The following is a 21132-nucleotide window of genomic DNA, read 5'->3' as shown; positions in this document are numbered from 1 at the left end:
GCAAGCATGCTACGTGACCCAAATCCAGTGATGCGGTTCACACCCGGGCCAGACAGTTTTGGCATAAAAAAATATTCTGTGAGTTTCATGACAAACTTCACGTTGTAGCATGGTTTCTTTTATTTGTTTTTCAAAGCAATCACAATGAGTAAAAAGGGGAAATCATGCTGTGGGAAGAGTGTTTCATGGGAAAAGACAAAGAGAAGAGTTTTCAGATGGAAGGTTGGAAGTGAATGTGTTGTTCTGACCACACTGAGAGGGTCTTTCCACGATTGGTTATTACAGTAGAGGGCGTCAGGCTGGGCCAAGTCCTAGATATGGGGATGCAGATAACTTTGAAGATTGTTACCCTTGTCTTCTTTTAATCAATTAAAAAAGGTTTATTGAGTGTATCTGCTTGAAATACTACAAGTGTCTCAAATTTTGCTTCAAGAAGTGAAACAGTATCTATTTTGCGGGAAAATGCTTCTAAAATCAGGCAATATTTTGAAACAGATAATTTGTCCTAATAAACACTGCTGTTTTGCATGTACACTTTTCTAAATCTAACATTAACTTCTTCTTCATTTTTCCCATCTAAGCCAAACTGGGTTTTATTTCTGGATAGTCTCACATTGCCAGACCTTACTCCACAGTGCTGTGTGTAAGGTCTGGCTCCACCACAGATACATTCTGGGAATAAAACGCTCGGGGTAGTTTGCATTTCTTTAAGCAAATCCCAATCGTTTTGGGCGGCACTGAAATCCAGATCCAGTGACGGTGGCTCTGCTAAACAGTCTCAGGGAAGTAACTTATTTTGGTGGAACATTTGCACCCCGCAAAACACCAAATAAAATATTAAATTAAGTTAACTGTTCACATAAAACAGTTACATGAGCTATTTATATCAGCTGGATACATGGTTAAACATTTTTTATTTTTTATGTTTTTTTGTCCGGCCCATGAACCGGCCCATAAAAATGGTAGGCCTAGATTGGCAGCCATATGTTTGTTCAATTGACAATTTAGTCAAAAATATCACATAAGCTAAGCTAAGCTTTTTTTCTGACAGACCCTGACGTGGCCCATGAAACGCATAGCTCACCAACCCATTGGTGGTTTCTTAATTGACACTGGACTGGCTCAATCATATCTTTAAACAGCACCCTCTATCGAATTTCTGCCTGCATTCAGATTCAGTGTGCATCTGCCAAGTTCCACTAGTGATAGAGAAATAATCATGGAGAAGAAACGCAAAGGAGTCCCTTTAGGCAGACACTGCCAAATGTGTCAAATTGACAGACATGTTTTTGGCAGTAGCAGGACTTCATCACCACTTTACTCACTAGCCGTCCAGACAAGTTTGATCAAAATAAGTTTTGCTATAAAAAAATATTCGAATGTTTGTAAAAAAAGAAAAGAAATAGTAATAGAACTAGTTGTGTGTGTTTAATGGGTCTTCACTTCTGATTAAAACAAAATGCTTAAACCACAGAATAAGGATCAAACAATTAGGAAGCCTCGGGTTATAGGTGGTTTCTATGGTAACAACAGGCAGACTCTCCGAGCTGCCTTCAGATGCTAACGTTAGCTAACTTGCTTTTTAGACAATGTACAATGGATGTGTTGAGCAAGGTACTGTTAAAAGTTATTGCAACAACAATGGCTTCTCTTTAAATGGGTATGGACAGTTTTCTTGGGTGGAATAGAGTGTAAGTAAGGACGAGCTTTCCTGCAGCATGTGCAGACATATCCCCAGTGCAGACACAGCCCATCAGTGAGAGAGGACAATGTTTGAGTGCTGGCCCTCACAGACGTAACATTACGTAAAATGCATTGCATGCTTCTTGTAACCTAGGAACCTTCCTTGTTAGTAGGAAATCGTGAACACTGATAATGGCTTCTAGCTGAAACAAATCTGTGTTTTGCCCACATTAAATAAGAAGATACTATCTGTGAGTGATGTAGTTTTAAGTTTTCTTTGATCCTGTTGGTCTGACAAAAATACAAAACCGATTGTTGGTCCCAGTCCGTCCCTGTTGTTTCCTGTGGTGAAAGGATTTTGAGAATGACAACACACAGCGAGTGGAAGGTGAGGGGCAAAGCCATCCTGCTAATGCATTTCTGTTGATCCAGATTACTTCTAGATGAACTTCTAACTGCTAAGACACATATTACTAACACCTTTTAACATCCTGCAGGCCCAGGATCAAGAATCAAGAATAAAAAGGCATTAATACGACATCTAACTTTAGTTACCCTTGATTTAATTTTCAGCACTATCCCAGTATTTTGCTGTCAATGTACTTATCAGTTTTTTAAAAGTGTTTTAGATCAATTCCACTTGTAATTTTAAGTTTTTATAGAGTCAGCCCTACTGATTACCAAGACCACCAATGTTCATGACTGCTGAGGAAATCGCCGGTGCACACAGAAAATTAAAGCTAGTGAGTAGTTTTTACCACCCTTATGAAGAATTCTAAGACAACAAATGATAACAAAATTGTGGCTGCGTCCACAGGACCAGTAAAATCCTGTGACTCACTTCCTCAGAAAAGTGAAATCACAAAAACAAAAGTGACACATCACACAGTGTGTGACTTTTGCTGTCACCACACCGTGTAGCACGCCTTGCTGCTTTTCCTGAGAAAGGGCTTGGTCTGTACCCTATTCCCCAGTAAATACCAGGAAACACAGGCAGCGCAGTCACATCCACTGCTGTAACTGGGTTTATTGTGACATTCACTTTCTAGAGTAAATTAATGTGGTTCAGAGCAGAGGTTACTTAAACATTGTATATGCTTAATTTCTGTTAACTGATTTGTCACGGACACACATGTGGGCACTTTATCCAATGAATGGTACTTTCAGTGAAAACACCCGTTTTGTGGTGTGGTTACCACTATGGAGACAACCCTCAATCCAGGAGTGTGAATCACATTCTTAATTAGAGAATGCAATCTAAACCACATGTAAACAATTAGCCTTCAGGGTTACAGGGTTGTTCCTGTGTGTGTGTGTGTGTGTTTGTGTTGTGCACTTAGAGTAGGAATGCTGCAGTGTGCAGTGTATAGGACATAGTCCACACACAAAGTCAACACAAATTGAAAGGATGATAACTTATTGTGTACACACACACACACACACACACACACACACACACACACATACAAATAGCAATATACTACAATACATGTAAGCTCCTAATATTTCTATTGATTTATTTTATTTATTTAAAGCTATAGGGCATAGTTTTTGTCTCCCCCAAGAGGAATTCTAAGTAATGTTAACAACACTGTCGGCGCACATGATACAGCCTTTCATGCTCGTGCATGCGCCCCCACCCCTCTTCCACGCAGTTGCTAGTTGCAAGGAGGACACGGAGGATTAAAAAAAACATGATGGGCTCTTCAGAAAAGGAGATTATCTTCACTCCTGCGTCTGCGCGGAAAAGTCACCAGACAATGCAATCTTCTGAACATAGCCATACTAAGAAGTACTAAGAGTTTTGTGGAGTTTTAATTTGCTTTGTAGAAACTCATTTGGCAATGGCTTGAATGTATCGGACATTCATTAATATCAAGAAGTTACGCACTAAAGCTTTAAAATAATTGTTTGGCACATTCTCTTTTACAACAACACCCTGTCAACAGTTAAATGACATTACAGAAACAAAGTAACAGAATTATAGAGATGTGCTGTGTGTTTAATGGACATTGCAGACTATTCCAGGAGTTTTTCTAAATCAGTTTTGGGACAAGGTTCCCGGACCCTCAACCAATCACTGGAGCATGTCAAGTATGGGCCATGGTGCCAGCAGACCTCCAGGGATAAACCTGAGGGCAGAATGGTGAATGAAACCTAGTTGCCTTAGACTGCAACAACATGTAATATATGATATGCCCATTATCGACCACAGAGATGAGAACTGCTTCAACAATTGTCTTTCTACACATCCACTGTGTTTGTTTCTGTACAAAATGTCAAGCTCTGGTCGTAGTTTACAAACAAGCATGTTTATGTCATATTTAAATGTGAGTTTCCCATTAAGCCAAATGCCGAGATATTTGTGTTCTGTGACCCTCACAATATAAAAACCAGTCAGAGTGTAGATAGGGAAATCAATATAATCCATACCTCTGGATCTGAAACAAAGAGCATGAACAGTTTCATTTTCATTAAGAACTAATTAAAAATAATTAAGACTGTGAAGGGCACCTTGCATTGGATGAAAGGAAAGTTGTAATTTCTCAACTGCTGATTAAACAAAATCAGCATCACAGCAACATCTGCACAGTAGTGTAGGTTATCATCAGCATAAAAGTGAAGTTACAGTTAGACACAATAGAATTTGCATTGGCATTTTTACTTTCAAACACTGATGCCGATCTTTACTGAACCAGGCATCCCTTCCAAAGACGAGTTGTAGTGATGAACCCACAGATAATGAATCATCCAACAGTGCTGTTTTCTTAAGCTCTACGGAACACTGCTCATTGTTTTAGTTATCTGGCCCACAACTTGGGCTGACATTGCTGTCAGCTGTGTTTTGCAGGGTTTTTGGGAAAAGGATATGATAAACCCACTGTACACTACCTTACCAGCAAGTCCATAACAGCTACAGCCTTTCTCGCCCTTTTTATGTCATTAAATGTCAGTTAAATGATAAATACCCCTATGTTAAAGTTAATGGCTATTCTTGTCACAAGATTTGTCCCTGACTTTAATTTTACAGCAAATGCATGCTGTTGGCATTGGTTGTTTCTTTTAAACTGTATCTGAACAAGCCACAACAGCTAACCAGTTATTGTCAGAGACACAAAAGCCAGGAACATAAAGGCTCTTGTACCAAAATACACAGCTCTCAACATCAACAAATTCCTTAGCAGAATTGATAAAGACTTGGAGCAAAAGGTGGTAAAAGCCAAAAGAAACTTTTATCAGACTCAGTGGTATCAAGTGTATGAGGCCTGAAATATTTTCAAACCTGTTTCTGTGTGTGGTTTAAAATGTTCACAGATAACCCAAAAGAAACAAACATTATAATAAACAGAAATATCAGATTAATGACTACATGACTTATCCAACTATGTAACAGGCTTCTATTATTTTCTTTGAAGAGCACAGCATTTCCAACAGCTGAAATAAGTTGTAACTTGACTGTAAGCAGACAAATGTGTCAAAAAATCCCAGTAAATACAAATAAAAGTGTAAGAGGCCAACCGCAATAAAGTCAACAAACCACTTAAATCTTTACAAAGTGATGACTAGCCAACGCAGTCTCTCAGGGAACAACCAGTCCATGTCTGATTAAGATGAATCTCAGTGTTTTTCCCTCGTTCTTTTCAATTAATTGTCTTAATAACATCAGCCCCTCCCTGTACTTCAAAGAAGAGAGCACACTAACGCCCCTGATGACTTTCCTCCCTGATAGAGCGCTGAAGACATCCCAGGAAGCATAATTCTTGAATAAGGGAATTGCTCTTTGTGCCAAGACATGTGGCTCTGACCACACACTCTTCATTACTTACTTTTTGTTCTGTCTTATGTCTTACTGTGTCTTCTTCTCTCATCATTTCTCATTCTTTCCTATTATCTCTTTCTGTCTCTTCTCATTTTCTACTACCCACCCTCCCTCCTTCCTCTTTGCCTCTCTGAGGCCCCAAACCCTCCAATTCCTGTATGTTTTCATCACATAGTGACAAACCAGAGGATGCAATTATGCAAGAATGTGTGTGTGTGTGTGTGTGCATGTGTGTGTGTGTGTGTGTGTGTGTGTGTTAACATGCCTTTTTGGTTTTGTGCATGGACACTTTTGGTATATCATGTGTTTGTGGGCATGACTGTCTGTGGATGTATGTAATATATCTGTTTGCGAGCATGTGTAAGCGTAAACCTCTCCCACTAAATTATTTGTGGTCAGAAGGGTGGAAGAAAAGTAAAAGAAGAACAGAATACAGAATGTGCAGGCCCAGAGGTGCTACTCCCTTGTTGTTGAAAACACCCCAATCGCTTCTGACTGCATGTTTAATATTACTTACTGCACACTCTGCGTTTAGCCTACAGATGTACATTATTTTTCAGTTTTCACCAATTCACAGTTAATTCATTATCATCTTGAAAATATGTACTGCAATATCTTAATTTAGCCCTAACTCTACTGATATTCTTTTATTGATCTACCAGCATCAATCTACATTATGTTTTAAACTGCACTTATAATAACACAAAGTTTTGATTTACAAAGGGAAAGAGTACAGGAATGCAGTATTCTGTTAAGTGTTGTTTAACATTTGACAAGTAACTGATAAGACTCTATAAACAAGTGTGTGGGTGTGTGTGTGTGTGTGTGTGTGTGTGTGTGTGTGTGTGTGTGTGTAGAAGTGTGTCTGCCTGTTCTATAAACAACAGCTCTGTTCTGACCCTCTCTGCATGCTTGCTCATTAGGGCTGAACTGATCCTCTGGTCTTACAGTTGTCAGTTGATGCACTGGCACACATAAGATGCACAGTCAACACTTTGGCGCTAGTAACAACCTCCAAATCTAAAAATCAGGATCTTCTTCAGTGGTCAGTGATGAATTGGGAGATGACGGAACTGTTAGTGCTGTGTGTGTTTGCAGTTGTGTTCAAAGACATCTCTGCCTCTACTGAAGTCTGCACCAATGCCCTCCTACCTGGAGCTAAAGGTAAGGCATATCCCAGAATGTGCTAGGAGTTTGCCTTTGTGTGTGTGTGTGTGTGTGTGTGTGTGTGTGTGTGTGTGTGTGTGTGTGTGTGTGTGTGTGTGTGTGTCTTGATGTTTAAACCTAACTGCACAGTATTTAAACATTTGAGTCAAAAATCCTTTTAAATCTGTTTAACGCAGTAATTCAACTAAAGATTTTGCTTCCAATCTTAACTCTTGTTTGTTCATACAGAGATAAGACATTTCAAGTTTATGGCTTCATAGTAAATGTACAGGAATGTTTACTACATCTCTTAACAATGTAAATGTCAATACCCATATGTGATGTGTCAAATGGAAAATTCTGAGGAAACACCCCTAATGGGCTCTAGGGTTTAGAGAGCTGATGATAAAGGTAGCAAGCATGTAATGTCCTGTAGTTTATTAGCTAGCAGTCTGCTACCCCATAGTCCTTTGGAGGGAATGCCTCCCTGTGTGTGCTTTCCATTTTACGACATCCAGTAGCATGTTCCCCTGCTGATTCAGACAGACAGACCTAATAAAATACACACTCAAGTTGAGCACCAGTTTTTTTTAGCTCCATTCATGCTATTAAAAAACGTTGCTTTTGTTTCTGGTTTAAAAGTTAGTTAGATACATAGTTAGTGTACAATTTGTCAGCTTTCCACTGAATTGCTGTACTAGTAAGAAAGTCCCTTTGTGGAAGCATTTATTTAGACAGCTGCCACTAAACTAAACTGATTATTTGTACAAGACGCATCCCAGATACTCCTGACTAGAGTCAGTCTCTGAGAGTGTGTTTTCTCACGCCTGCGTATATGAGTGGGCGCCGGACGTTCCGGTTTCATCGCCCGAAGAAAACGTCCACACTACTATTATTTTGACTTTCCAACATAGTTTTATTTCCTTTACTGGTACTTTGACTACAGCATTTTTTAAATAGATTTACTGTCATGACTATTATTTTTAAGAAACACTAAGAAAAGTTACATCCCAAACTTTGAATTTGCTTTTTCTCACAATGTGAGGAACTGTTTATGGTTTTATTTTAGTAGTCCACAAAAAGAAACAATTTGCATGCAGACAGAACCACTTGAAACTGCAAAGATTTAGGTTACTTAATAAAGTCTACACAGTCTGCAGAATTGAATAATCAATTTTCCCCAAGTACTCCTCCAGTCTCATAGAGGGTGTTTGTTAAAGTCCTTCATTTTAAAGCCTTGCACTTAACAAGATATAAAGTGCTGTTGGCATCAACAACTATGGCTAAATTACAGCTCTAATAGACACTCAGAAACCTCTCAAGATGTCTTGCCAAGAGCTCTTTGAGCAGTGCAGAGATATTTCTCCAACAGCTCAGTTGTGCTTTCAACTCAGAAAGCTATGTGGTGTCACTAATACTAAAAATGATTGATTGCTTTTGAAAATGGTACTGGCTTGGATGAAGATAGATTAAAAAAGAATATTAAGATTAAAAAAACTTTTCAACCAAAGTTGATTCAAAAATAAATAACAGTAGGACACCCAATCCCACAACTGGACTTGCACTGATTTTCATACACGCACAGCCAAGTGCTGTGCTGTAGTAATTCTTGGCCAACTGTTAGTTTTGATGATTTATCGCCATCCTGTGATGGCTTTCATATTCCATCAATGCCAGCAGTGTGTGGGAATATGCAGATGTAATCCCTGCCATGCAGGGAAAAGCCATCTAGCTGTGTACACTGCCTCTGAAAGGCCCCTTTCTCTGAACAGAACTGTGCATTAAACATAATGGCAAAATATGCTCTTGATTATGTATTTTACTTTCACACTCTTCCTTTTCCAGTCCTCCTCTTTACTGTCTTTCATTTTTAACCCAGGAGACCAAGGTGAGACTGGAGAGGAGGGTGATCAGGGAAAACTGGGAAAAAATGGACCACCAGGACTTCCAGGTATCGAACATTTATATTATATATACCGCATACGGTGGTGAAAAGGCTGTTTATGTTGGATTTTGGGGGACATAAACAATACAGGACACTACAATACAAGCGTACTCCACCGGTTTAATACTGCAGTCTTTTAACACTGTCTCACAATGGACAGTTAAAAAAAATTAATACATTCAATGCAGCAGAACCAAAAATAAAGTATTTCTTTTTCCACCGTTCTTCCTCGTCCAAACCTGATGCCTACATTACCCATAATGCATCTCAACCATAGTCAGGTCGGTCAGAGATTTAGGTGTAAAATGCCAGTAGCGGCTAATGTAGCAGAGATGAGGAGCGGGCTACAGATGTCTGGAGAATCCATTCATTTCTAACACATCGCTAGATTTGTTTTTATTTTCAAACTTTTATTCTTTAGCCCCAACTGATGCTTACTCAAGTGGCATCACTCCCAATGGAGTTTTGCAAACTATGTTTTCCACATGTATAGTAGTACTCCCCAAGACCTGAAAACCTACTCTGATCTGTAAAACTGGTGGAGTTCCCCTTTAAGGCCAGCGTGATATAGTCCAAACAAAAAAACATGTGGTTTGTTATCAGACTGCGATTGCAGATGATGCAGAGGTCAGATATTAGCATAATGACGGTGACTCCAGGTCGGATTTAATGGAACCCAAGTCTGGATCAACGGAAGAAGATTTCCAGGATAAATCCCTGACATCCAGCTCTTTGTGATGCCGTGCTCAAAATCAATCCCGTTGCTTTGGGAAACAACAACAAATTTCAAGCTACATGCTGGAGTAGCCGGACATTAATCCACAGCGCTGTGGAGATCGGTCTGGCAATGTTATAAACATTGCAAAGTTCGGAACACAGAACAAGGGTTGTCACACTACTATCGTGAAAAAAAGAATTTGTCTGGAATTTTGGTGAAATAATCTCACCTCACTGTGAGTTGGTATTCTTTTACTTGGACAAATCAATAACATATTAGATATTTTTAAGTGTATTAAATCGGCCTTTTACACACTGAAACAATCTTACACTTCTGTCTTCATTAGCATGCAACATGTGTAATGAGGGCTAAAGACAATTGTAATTGGAAATTAAAACAGCAATAGTAATGGTCGGGAAGGCCTCACTTCTCTCTTATGTTTGCACAAAAGCATAAAGTCTGACTTCACCGACTTCAAAAATTTAATTTACATTGCTGCCATAACCTGGACATACAATCACGACTTAGTGTCTCTTACTGTGGGCTTCCAGGCAGCCTGCGTGACTTTGCCCTGGCAGCAGCTTTTGCTTTTCCTGCTCTAGACAGCTTGCTTTCCTTTGCTGTGCAGTAGATACAGAGGCCTGTTTTGCTCTGTGACAGACAGATAGACAGACAGACAGACAGACAGAGAGACAGACAGAGAGACAGACAGACAGACAGACAGACAGACAGAGAGACAGACAGACAGACAGACAGACAGACAGAGAGACAGAGAGACAGAGAGACAGACAGACAGACAGACAGACCTGAACTGCTTTGTGTCTGTGAAGGAAGCAGACGTGTTAATTGCTGCTGAGGAAAGCAGTGGCGTCCCGCTTTGCCATATGTGTTCCAACTGGGCTGGTCAAGTAGCTGGCCAACCAACCATATACACAGATGTCTGACACACACACACACACACACACACACACACACACACATACACACACAAGGATGTACATACAATATACAAACACAGTTGTATATAGCACTGGTTCCTGGCTGCCCTCTTGCTCTCCACAGATGTTTGTTTTCACACACACACATACATCATACATGCACACACTCTATGACAACAGACACACACTTACTATTACACACGTACTATTTGACTGTGAGAGACACATGCCAGGGTTGCTTAAGTCTTTTCCAAAAAAAGTGTGTAAAATATGTGTGATATGTGAACCCTTTTCAACTTTGCAGATATTTTGCAACAGTATAGCAAACCCAATCATTATGGGTTTTCTGTTTGTATGCTTTGAATGAACGCAGGTTCCTATGACTTTGTAACTGCAGTATGTCAACAGCTCAACAGATGACGCATCTATTCCCTGTCCTAAATTAAGTCTTTTTACAGGAAGCAGTTGCTTAATTTTGGAATGTTAAAAGGGAATACATGACTGTGAAGCTTGGAGCAACACAAACTGTGTGTTGCTCCAAGCTTATTATTATCCACCAATAGCGGCGCTTGATTTCTACTTTTGATAATTATGCTCAAGTTACTGTTAAACTGCTGGTAACATTTAGACAAGAATTTGAGTGGAACAGACAGTGGAGTTACATGATGATAAGGTTCTTAATTGTTGGGAAAAACCTGTTAAGAAGCTACCGATGAACCTTTATAGGTAAGGCCTTTCTTTCATCTGACCTACGTCTCTTTTCTCTGTCTATTTAGCTCGGAAAACCAGTATTCATATTTGTGTTCTACAATGTATAATGAAAGATTGATCTAAAGGTCTGCTTTGCATTTTTATCTCTTGTAATTTTGTTATATTAAGCCTTGTAAACACATAGTCAGTTGAGCGTTTTTTAACTAGCTTAAGGTTGTCTTAGGGTCTTTATTTGAATGAAAAATGTGGCAATCACCTCCTTTATCCTGCAGCAGCTGGAGAATCCAGACGTTAAAACCAGTTAGAGGGGTTGGCCATTATAAAGAGCGACTGCAGTGATAGGGAGGACTGTTATCTGGACGTTTAGAAAGACAGTTTAACTGGCAAGCATAAGCACTGTGAAAACAACATTAACTTTTATAGACACACAAGCAATAAGAAGAGAGTAATGAGTAAAATGTCTTCATATAGCAAAAAACTAACACCTATAATCACGGTTCACAATCAGTTCTCAGGTCAGCATTGTCAAAGTATTCTCTCAGGCATGCACAATGAAAGGTTTGCAAAGATTGCACAGATTATAGGGAAATAATGACATTTCCCAGAGTCTACCAGACCTCACACAATTCATAAGACCTGACACCTTCCGCCAACACTTCTCACATGAGAAAGTGGGAAATAGCAGTGTGTGTGTGTGTGTGTGTGTGTGTGTGTGTGTGTGAAATCCTTTTTATAGCAGAAGGCCTCTCTAATGTGTCACTTACTATTTCCAAACACCATCAATTTCCAGTTGAACAGTTTCCTGAGGAAATACTCATTCAGGTGCTGGCAGAAAGCCTCCATCACAACACACACACACACACACACACCCACACAATCTCTATCTCAAACTCAATAGTCTTTGTCCTCCTACACTCACTGTAACATTCAAAAAATATGCACTTTCTCAGTATCTCTCCTAACACCAAACTAAAGCAGCCTTGTAAGGAATTTCGAGTGACAGATGACGGTAATCAGATTACAGAAAAGGGCTGTTATCATAGTCATTGTGGTGACAGCAATCAGATCAATACATGCTTAAATAACAAATTAAAAGAACTCAATCAACTCAAATCCTTTTCTGTGTAGCAGATCATTGTCGTCTACACACTTTGCATTTACTGTGCAATGTTTACCACATCTTTAAAGTGGACTTCTACTTCTGCTTAACCAGCAATAATGTGCACTTTCTCACAGACTATCTTCACTCCAAAAACAGCCTCTAAATACTTTAGTCGGTGCCCAAATTAAATCTGCATTTTTCCCTCTAATTTATTTACTGGCAAAATAATAATAATAGCAATACAAGCATCAATTTAGGAACCAAACTAGGCAGCGATTTTTGGAAAAACCCCTCTGGGCTCGCAGTCTCTGGCAACATGCAATTCTTTTGATTAGGCTTGAAAACCACAAAAATATCCCAAAACAAAAGAGAAGTTATTTATTGTCTGAATTAAAAAAGTCTGAATGATAGATGATAAAGTGATTTTGCAGTGATATCTACCATATTCACTTTCCTTTTGAGTTTTTGGGGAAAATGTTGCATATTATGCATACTTCCCTCTTCTGCACAGTATATCAATTGTAAAGTCATAATCTCAAACTGAGTTGATGATCTTTACTGGTCTCAAATACCTCAAATCATCTGCATATATTCTTCATGCTTGCTCTTACCTCCTCTCATGCTCTGTTTCTTTCTCTTCTTCCCCAGGAGTGTCAGGAGAGATGGGACTTAAAGGAGATGTGGGCCACCAAGGAAAAATGGGACCTATTGGAGACAAGGGTATAATAAAAAAAAGTTATTTCTAAGCACGTTTAATGTAAACACTGTCTCTGTCTCTCTGCCTAGATCATTTTATCTTTCTCTAAAGTTAACCCTTTACTATGAATTCATTAGCATGGAGTCAAATAGATTATACACAATAAATCAAACAGGAGTGGATAACCTGTCCACTATAATGTCAGTGTCCTGTGAAAAAAAACTGTTTACAAAATGAGAGAAAGTCTGATGAACACTTTAACCATCAAATGTATACAAGTGTCCTTGTTCCAGTGCCATGACAGTTCTTCCAGGATGCAAAAAATGGCAAAAATATAGCTATGGGGTTTACGCAGGATTTTAGTGACTTTATAATTGCCTAAAAGAAGAAATATGATTTCCCAAACTCCTCCTCAGCTTGGACCGCAGCTCTATAATCAGAATCAAAACATTGAAATAAGTAGAATGGACATTTCTACACAAAGCAGCAAACTTGATTAGTCCCAAGACTAATACACACAACTAGGAATTTCCCCCCGTTTTTGTTTTTGTTTTAAATGATCACGTCCAAGGATAGAAGACAGCATAATACTGCCGCATGATGTCATCCAGCTGTAAAGATAGAAATTGTTTCACCCTGGGTGGCTGAAACAATTTCTATCTTTATATTTGTTTTTATGAGTAGTCATGTTCCCCTGCGTTTCTAGGCATTCACTTTTCTCAGTATTCATTAGGTTTAAAACACTTACAGGAAAGTAGCTGTGCACTAGCATCTCAGAGTGAGGTCACAGGTTTGGATTTCCCTTGATCCTGAGTGCCTGTAGCTCATAAAACACCTTGAGAAAAACACATTTTTAGGCCAATGTTGGCCGAATCACAAACTAAGATTTAGCTAATCTTTTGCTGAATTTTCATGTTTCACAGAAAATGGTTTTAATTTATGTCAGCATGTTATTTCCATATATATATATATATATATATATATATATATATATATATATATATATATATATATATATATATATATATATATATATATATATATATATATTGCTTGGGCTTGGATAAAGCAACTACTTAAAGCTATAAAACAACTTACTGACTCCACTCCACAGCCTACCCCCGGCCCCTGGACTTTCATCTTCCCTCCTACTGTGCAATACTGTTATATAATACCTAAGAAAACACTGGAATCTGTGCAATTTCATACAGTGCAATATTTATTAATTAATTATTTAGTACTTAACCACTTCATTTCATTACAGTGCTATATTTATTTATTTGTTGTTAATACTTAACTACTTTTTCCACAATGTGTATACAAAGCTATTTTATATATGTATATAGTTGCTCTCAGGACTCAGGACTTTTCACCTGGTCCCCCCAAGGTATATTTTATATTCTTACATTTTATATTTTTATATTTTGTGTCAACACTGAAAAGGGGTAGCTTCAATCTCTTTGCACGTGGACTGCACTTGTGAAAATGACAATAAAGGCTTTCCATTGTATTCTATTCTAACTATGTGTAAGTAGTGAATACATGTGGGAAACCGAACATCTAACTGCATCATATTTAAAAAGAAAATTATGCGTGTAGGTCTATTTGGAACAATTTAATCCGGGTTACAATTTGACCTGAGTATAGCTATACCTGTGCAGCCATATTTATAGTTTGAACGTATGATACAGCCATCTGGTGGTAATCTTTGGAAACTACATCACAAAGTCACATAATACTAGAAGCTGTCAGTATAAATTAGTAGCTAGTGATATTACTATGTTGTTACTTATTTTTTAAGCGATTAAAAACATGAAAATGTTAATTGACAGGATCACAGATGTCATAATTGTCTCACATGTGATTTCTATTGCTGTTTAGGTAACAAAGGTGATACAGGTTTAGAGGGGCCGTCTGGTTTGAAGGGGAAACCTGGTGAGTAAGTCTAAAGCATGCAGACATTGCTTTTTCAAGTCTTTTATGTGATAATACCTAACATGTAGGTCTGCACAATTAATCACAATTGTATCAAAATCACAATATGGACAAGTGCAACATCCAAATTGAAGGGGGACACAATATTTGTTAATGGCTAAATATGTGTCAAACCATTAGGAATTAAGTATTGTGGTGCTGCAGAGATGTCCTGGTCTACAAATCATATCCTACAGAATAAATAAAATCTTTTCCTTTGGTACAGATCCTCGCAAAAATCCCACTATAATCATTTTAATTTCTTTCAATGTTAATAATTTTCAATGAAAAGGAGAATAATGATACAAAAACGATCATTCCCTCCAATATTGTGAATCATATGGCCATCGATACATCAGTCAAAATAACCGCGATTAGATATTTCCCTCATATCGTGGAGCCCTATCAATGTGCTCCTCTCAGACCAACATGATGAGGTTACAGATTTAATTGGTTTTTTACAAAAAAAACAGCCTAACCAGATAATGTGTCAGTATTTCAAGCATTCTTGTAAGTGGGTTTGAACTGATAAATATAGAGTTGAGCAAACTATACTTGTGTCACTTACACTACAAAAAAAAATGCTTCCTCTAAAAGTACTGTGGTTCACGCGGGCATCCACGCTACATTAGAAATACAATAGAGCAGCATTAAATACAGCTCAGCTGTCAGAGAACATCAGGACAGCGATGTTTGTCATTGTTTGGGCTGTCTAGTCCAGCACACTGGAGTTGAAGTCAAATGATGACAATAACGTTAATGTGCTGACTATCAACTTCAAAATCGATTTATAGATACAGTAGTTCACCAATTTTATGACCATGCAGCATGACAATGATCTTAGATATTACTGTATATTATCGAAAACTGGAATAGCCTGACCTGAGTCCACCTGATTATGTGTTTCACTTGCTGAAAGCAAACATGAAAAGAAGATGGCGTCAGTAGAGACCTGGCAGGGCATCATTTATTAGTTTGATTTATTGAATGTTGGCTGATGTTAGTTGGTCATAGACTTTAAAAAAATGTCATGGTTCTACTACGTTCTGATTACCCTGTGTTAGGGCTGGGCAATGTGGAGAAAATCAAATAACACAATATTTTTGACCAAAACCCTCAATATCGTAACAATATTATAGTGTTGACTATTGGTGCTTTCACAAAATATTTACACAATGAGATTTTTGATAAAAAATACTAAGTAAATAAGTATAATAACTAAGTGTGTAAAGGCAAAAAACAGAACGGTTACAACTGTCCTGTAAGTCCAGAAAATGACTTAACTTTACTGTAATGCAGCCTATAAATCCAGGAAAAGACAACACTTATGCCATATTACGATGAAACAATATCCAAAATATAAGACGATATCTAGTCCCGTATCACAATATTGATATAATATTGATATATTGCACAGCTCTACCCTGTGTACATATTATGACAACTTTTATAGCATTGCAAATAATCCTTCAGTGGTATTAACTTAATTTGATTAACCCACGGCTAGGCTGGAAGAGGCTTTGGTCCTGCAGCAGAACAAATTCGTACAACAGTGGTGCTGCACTGGAGGACCTTACACTACTATACTGTGGATATACATTTTTATCATAGTAATAATGCAAGAAGATGATTCTGTGCTTTGCTAAATCCTGTACACACTCAAATCATGTGCTGGCCTTTGTTAAATCCGTCAGGCACAACATGTGACTGTGGCAGGTACAGGAAGGTGGTTGGACAGCTGGATGTCAGCGTAGGCAAGATGAGGAAGGCTGTCAAGTTTGTGAAGAATGGTAAGTGCAAATATCTATGGTATTTGATGTGTGATATATCTATGGTACGCCAGCTGAATATTCTAAAAAGTTTAAAAACATAATATTCAGCTCTAAAGATAAAATTGGAAAAGCTATACTGAGTTAACATTGGATCTAAGAAGAAACAATGTTTTACTAATTAATATTTGTCTATATTTATTGTCTTTCTCATTCCCTTTTTTTATATTACTTTCCTTATGTTGTTGCTATGCATTTTCAAACATGAGTTCATCTGTTTCAGAGTCATCGTTGGTCTAGGTTAAACTGACGTAGGCTGGAAAACTGTATAAACACCAATTCCTTAATTGCATTATGTTCATTTGAAAAAATTGCTCACAGCATTTAGTTTTCCCATGCCTGAGCTTACTCTCGGCATGTAATTTGATCAAAGTTGACAATGACACACAGCTTTTCTCTTTCCATGTTTCTGTCTCTTTTTCTTTGATTTCTGGGCTGACAAGCATGGTGGAGCTGCCATATAGATACAAGAGATATCTGTCACTATCTATAGTCATAATGCCATGTTAATGCCCTGAAAACTAGTGTCTGAACTTGATGCAAAAGCTTACAGACAAAAGGAACTGTACAACCCCGACCAACCCTAGACCTTTGATTGCCCTAAGGAGGATTTGGTTTGGGGCCCCATCATTGTAATGTGTTGCCTCTTGCAATGCAACTGAACTAACTTGTGTATTGTAAATATTAATTTAAGCACACATACTGTACAAATAAGCCTGTGAAGACTAAAATGACCCATATTTGCAGCTATACTATCTATAGACTACGGTAAATTGCCCCCTAACCCAATGAATGGTTCTTCTCAGCCTTTTGCTTGCTCTGGTGAGAGATGGATGCATATTTTACAGTCATGTTCTCATTGGAAACATCTGAATCTCACCTGTATCAGTGTGTTACAGGTCTGAGTGTAGAAAGGATATGACACAGCCAAGATATGACGCACAAGTCAAACATGTAGTAACAAACACATACATTAGAAATAACTCATAATATTGGGCAATGTCTGTGCTTGTAGTGTCTAATGATTTAGCATGTCCTGACGTATGCACCTGTAAATCACAGATAGCACTATTGTCCCTTAAATTAGCTGCATCGGGCCCATTTAAACTGCCTTCCCCATATGTCCTTATACATTTTTTTCACGCGCGTCGCAATCATGTTTTCCGTGCTGCAGTTGAATGAAACCGTTGCAGATTGGGGTTTATCAAACGTAAATATTTGTCTACTTGCAGTCACAGAACAGTCCTGAAAGCGGCTTCAAGCATGACCGACAGGCAGACAGAGGCACTGCGAGCTCGCATATTAACCTTAACCTTAACGTTAGCCTACTGTTATTTGCTGAAATCTAACTTGGAGAGGAGAGAAAATAAGTTTACCTGATTGCTGTGGGGATTTTTTTCTCTTTGCGTGACTAGGAGAATAGCTCCGCTTCATCTTTCTCATCAAATTGGTAAACATCACACACGAGGCGGACGCGGGACTCTTGCGTAATTCGCGGGGGCTTCCGCAACGTACGTAGTGAGCGTACGCACGGATGAGTGAAGAGAACCGGGCGACCTTTGCAGAGGCGGAGCGAGAGGGATGGGGGGGGGGGGGGGGGGGGGGGGGGGGGGGGGGGGGGGGGGGGGGGGGGGGGGGGGGGGGGCTTCTGGGGCTCAAACCCTGAATGTTTGCTCAAAAGCCCCAAATCTTTTAGGGTTTTAAAATAACTTCCACTTTGTTGCATTTCTCTGACTGGACGGGCAAATCAATGAGGCAAAAGTTACCCCCATTCATTCTGTGAACTCAACTAAAAACAGGATGTTATATCTTCTGATGAAGAACTTAATGTCCACAACATCCCGAACCCAGCGAACGGCAATACAAACAGTAATACAAACGGACCGGCATGACATGTTTACAAGTTAAGTGACTACTTTTACATGTCTCTTTCCACAACTAGAGACAGCATCCTGTCAGAATAACATAGGGCCTGCTCTGATTCGGAAATCAATGTAATAGCGCCTCCTTCTGAACATCCCTTAATAGTAGCTAACTTCAGAACCAGGACAAGGAAATTAACTATTATTCTTTATGAGTAAGTAAACTATATAGTTTACTCATAAGCATTCTTGTTACTCAATTTTACAGTTAGGATATTACAGTTAGGATACCACATAGGTTTTTGACATTAGTAACCAAATTCCTAGCCAACCAATGTTATGTAACTTAAGGATAGACAATGTTTGCCACTATTTAGTTAGTTATTTTCAGGAGTGAAAATCAGAAAAAAACTTTGTTGTGTTCTGGTTCCAGAATAATTAAGACAGTTAAAGGACAATTAGATACAAAACAGGATTTAGGCTTTTCAAGATGAATCTTTTCCTTGGCAACTTTCATGTTTCTGAAAAATGATGAACAGATGTTTAGGCATTACTTATATCAAATGGCTTAAAGTAGTGGAAATAATGTTAGTGTATATAGCTGGAGCATGCACTCTAACCCCCCCGGTTTGGGCTGAGCTTTAAATATTTAAAATCCCTTACATCTGCTTTTGCCCCTGTTTTCTTGAGGGATATTTCAAGCGGCTTTGGGGGCCCTCTTGAAGCTACGGGGCCATACGCAGCGGCTCATTTCTCTGTGTCAGGCTTTGGGTACGCACCCCTAACAATGGCAAATAGCACTGGCCCACTGGCATCTAACATTTATTTATTTTCTTTTCATTAATATCTTTTCTCTTCTTCTTTTTTAGGCTACTTAATACATATTTTGTATAGTTTGTTTTACTATTTGCTTTGCAAAGAAAACGTTATCATGGAAAACCAGTAAATACCCTAACCCCTAAAGAACTTTAACCCTGTCCTGTGCAGTCATCTTGGGGCTGAAGGAAACAGAGGAGTGTTACTACCTGCTGGTGAAAGAGCCCAAGAGGTTCAGAGAGGCTTTAATAAACTGCAAGCTGAGAGGAGGCACCCTGGCCATGCCCAAAACCAGCAACACCAACCGTCTCATGGCAGACTACGTCAGTCAGGCAGGACTGGCGAGAGTTTTCATAGGACTGCAGGCTAAAAGCAAGGACACAGTAAGTTGGCCCCATCAGATGTTCATCAGATGTTCATAATGCACACACACAAACCACACACACACACACACACACACACACACACACACACACACATGTGTCAGAACACTTGACAGAATACTGGATTCCTATACTCTTGCCCCTTGGAATTTAAAACTGTGTGTTATTTAAGTGCAGTTAAGTAGTGACATAATGTAGATACACACAAACACACACACACACACGCGCACACATGCTGCAGCCGGTGGAATTTAAGTTTTTACTCCAAGCCACTTGTGCCACTTTCTTTTAAGAGAGGATGAGGGCCCTCCTGAAACCTGGTTTAATAATGAGGTGCTATTATTCGAGTGCAAATACCTTTCTAATTCTACAATTCTTTCTGTATTTTGTCAGGTTGGAACAAGTGATTATGTTTATGCGGACTCCAGTCCTCTGCAGGGTTTTGCAGCTTGGAGCCAAGAGGAGGAGCTCAATTCCAGAGTATCCCCCAACACAAACTCAAGCTGTGTGGAGCTGCTTAGCACTGGGACTTGGAGTCATGTGGAGTGTGAAGCCAATTTGTTTTTTATGTGCGAGTTCCCAAAGAGCAGGAGAAGAGGAGGAGCAGGAGGAGGGGGGAAATAAAAATGCTTTTTAGTGTTGGTGTTTTATTCAGGGGAATAATGTTGATAATTTTTCTATTGAGTCAAAGCTAAAATTGATTAAAATGTATGACTAAATATTTTGGTGAAATTCCCATCCCCTGTGTATTTTTATTGAATACACACTTTTTTAAATGTAACTCGCAAGTCATTGAAATGTGACAGGAAACTAGATCACCTGGAGTAAACCTACACTATTTTTTAAATTACAAGCTACGTTGGAGTGTGAGGCTGCAGTGATTGGAAGAGGAGGGAGACAGGAAGGATGGGTGATGGAGGTAGGGAAGAGTGGATAATTCAAATTACATAACATTAGCCATGGTTTTATAGGGGATTGTTTGATATCAAGGGATATTACGAATTTTCACATTTTGTTCCTGTAAAAGAGACAGTTCCTATATTCCCCTAATAAATCCTTCCTCCCTTGCTGCTGTTGATGTTTCCTGCCTTTCCATCTTCAGTAAAGATGGGATTAGCTGGCTTCTAATACGTAGTTTTAGGAAATTAGAATATTCAACTTTCCAAATTAATTCAATTTAAAAGTTTGTCAGGTTTTTGAGTGTTGTGCACATTTAGGCCTCTAGAGGGAGACACACTAATGGTTTGCAGGGTAATATTAATTAATTCATTAGTTAATGATTAATTGTCTCGTTGTACTGCAGTATCAATATGTAAAACACATTAACATTACAATTGCAATGGGTCTCATGGGTCTAATCTGCCTGCATTAGTGACAAATCACACGTGTATTATGCTTGCAGGTGCTGCTAATGGTGGTGGTGGTGTCACATCAGTTAAAACTTGGTTGCTATAAACTGAATATGGGAGGACATGTAACTCCTGCCATTCACATTCAATGTTCTATAG

General features: G+C 38.7%; 1 protein-coding gene across 3 annotated transcripts; it reads left to right on the top strand.

Moving 5' to 3' along the window:
• The first annotated feature begins 6413 nt into the window (after window positions 1-6413).
• Window positions 6414-20270, top strand: colec10 (collectin sub-family member 10 (C-type lectin)). 3 transcript variants are annotated; one of them, XM_034873437.1, is made up of 7 exons: window positions 6414-6667; window positions 8529-8537; window positions 12712-12783; window positions 14642-14695; window positions 16429-16524; window positions 19413-19624; window positions 20018-20270. In XM_034873437.1, the coding sequence occupies exons 1-7, from the start codon at window positions 6556-6558 to the stop codon at window positions 20246-20248; spliced, it is 786 nt and encodes a 261-aa protein (XP_034729328.1). In that variant the 5' UTR covers window positions 6414-6555; the 3' UTR covers window positions 20249-20270. The 3 variants fall into 3 exon arrangements, with proteins under 3 accessions (XP_034729328.1, XP_034729327.1, XP_034729329.1); XM_034873436.1 differs by having other exon boundaries at window positions 8529-8600; XM_034873438.1 differs by lacking the exon at window positions 16429-16524 and having other exon boundaries at window positions 8529-8600.
• The last annotated feature ends 862 nt before the right edge of the window (window positions 20271-21132 follow it).

Source organism: Etheostoma cragini, chromosome 6, assembly GCF_013103735.1.
Source record: "Etheostoma cragini isolate CJK2018 chromosome 6, CSU_Ecrag_1.0, whole genome shotgun sequence".
NCBI lineage: Eukaryota > Metazoa > Chordata > Actinopteri > Perciformes > Percidae > Etheostoma > Etheostoma cragini.
The sequence above is the reverse complement of the archived record's forward strand: the minus strand, read 5'-3'. Positions and strand labels throughout refer to the sequence as shown.

Excerpts from the sequence above, each read along its gene's own strand:
- colec10 (XM_034873436.1), top strand. The coding sequence starts at position 6,556 with ATGAATTGGGAGATGACGGAACTGTTAGTGCTGTGTGTGTTTGCAGTT. Across the intron at positions 12,784-14,641 it reads GGGACCTATTGGAGACAAGG|GTAACAAAGGTGATACAGGT; the intron begins GTATAATAAAAA and ends ATTGCTGTTTAG. Across the intron at positions 19,625-20,017 it reads AGGCTAAAAGCAAGGACACA|GTTGGAACAAGTGATTATGT; the intron begins GTAAGTTGGCCC and ends GTATTTTGTCAG.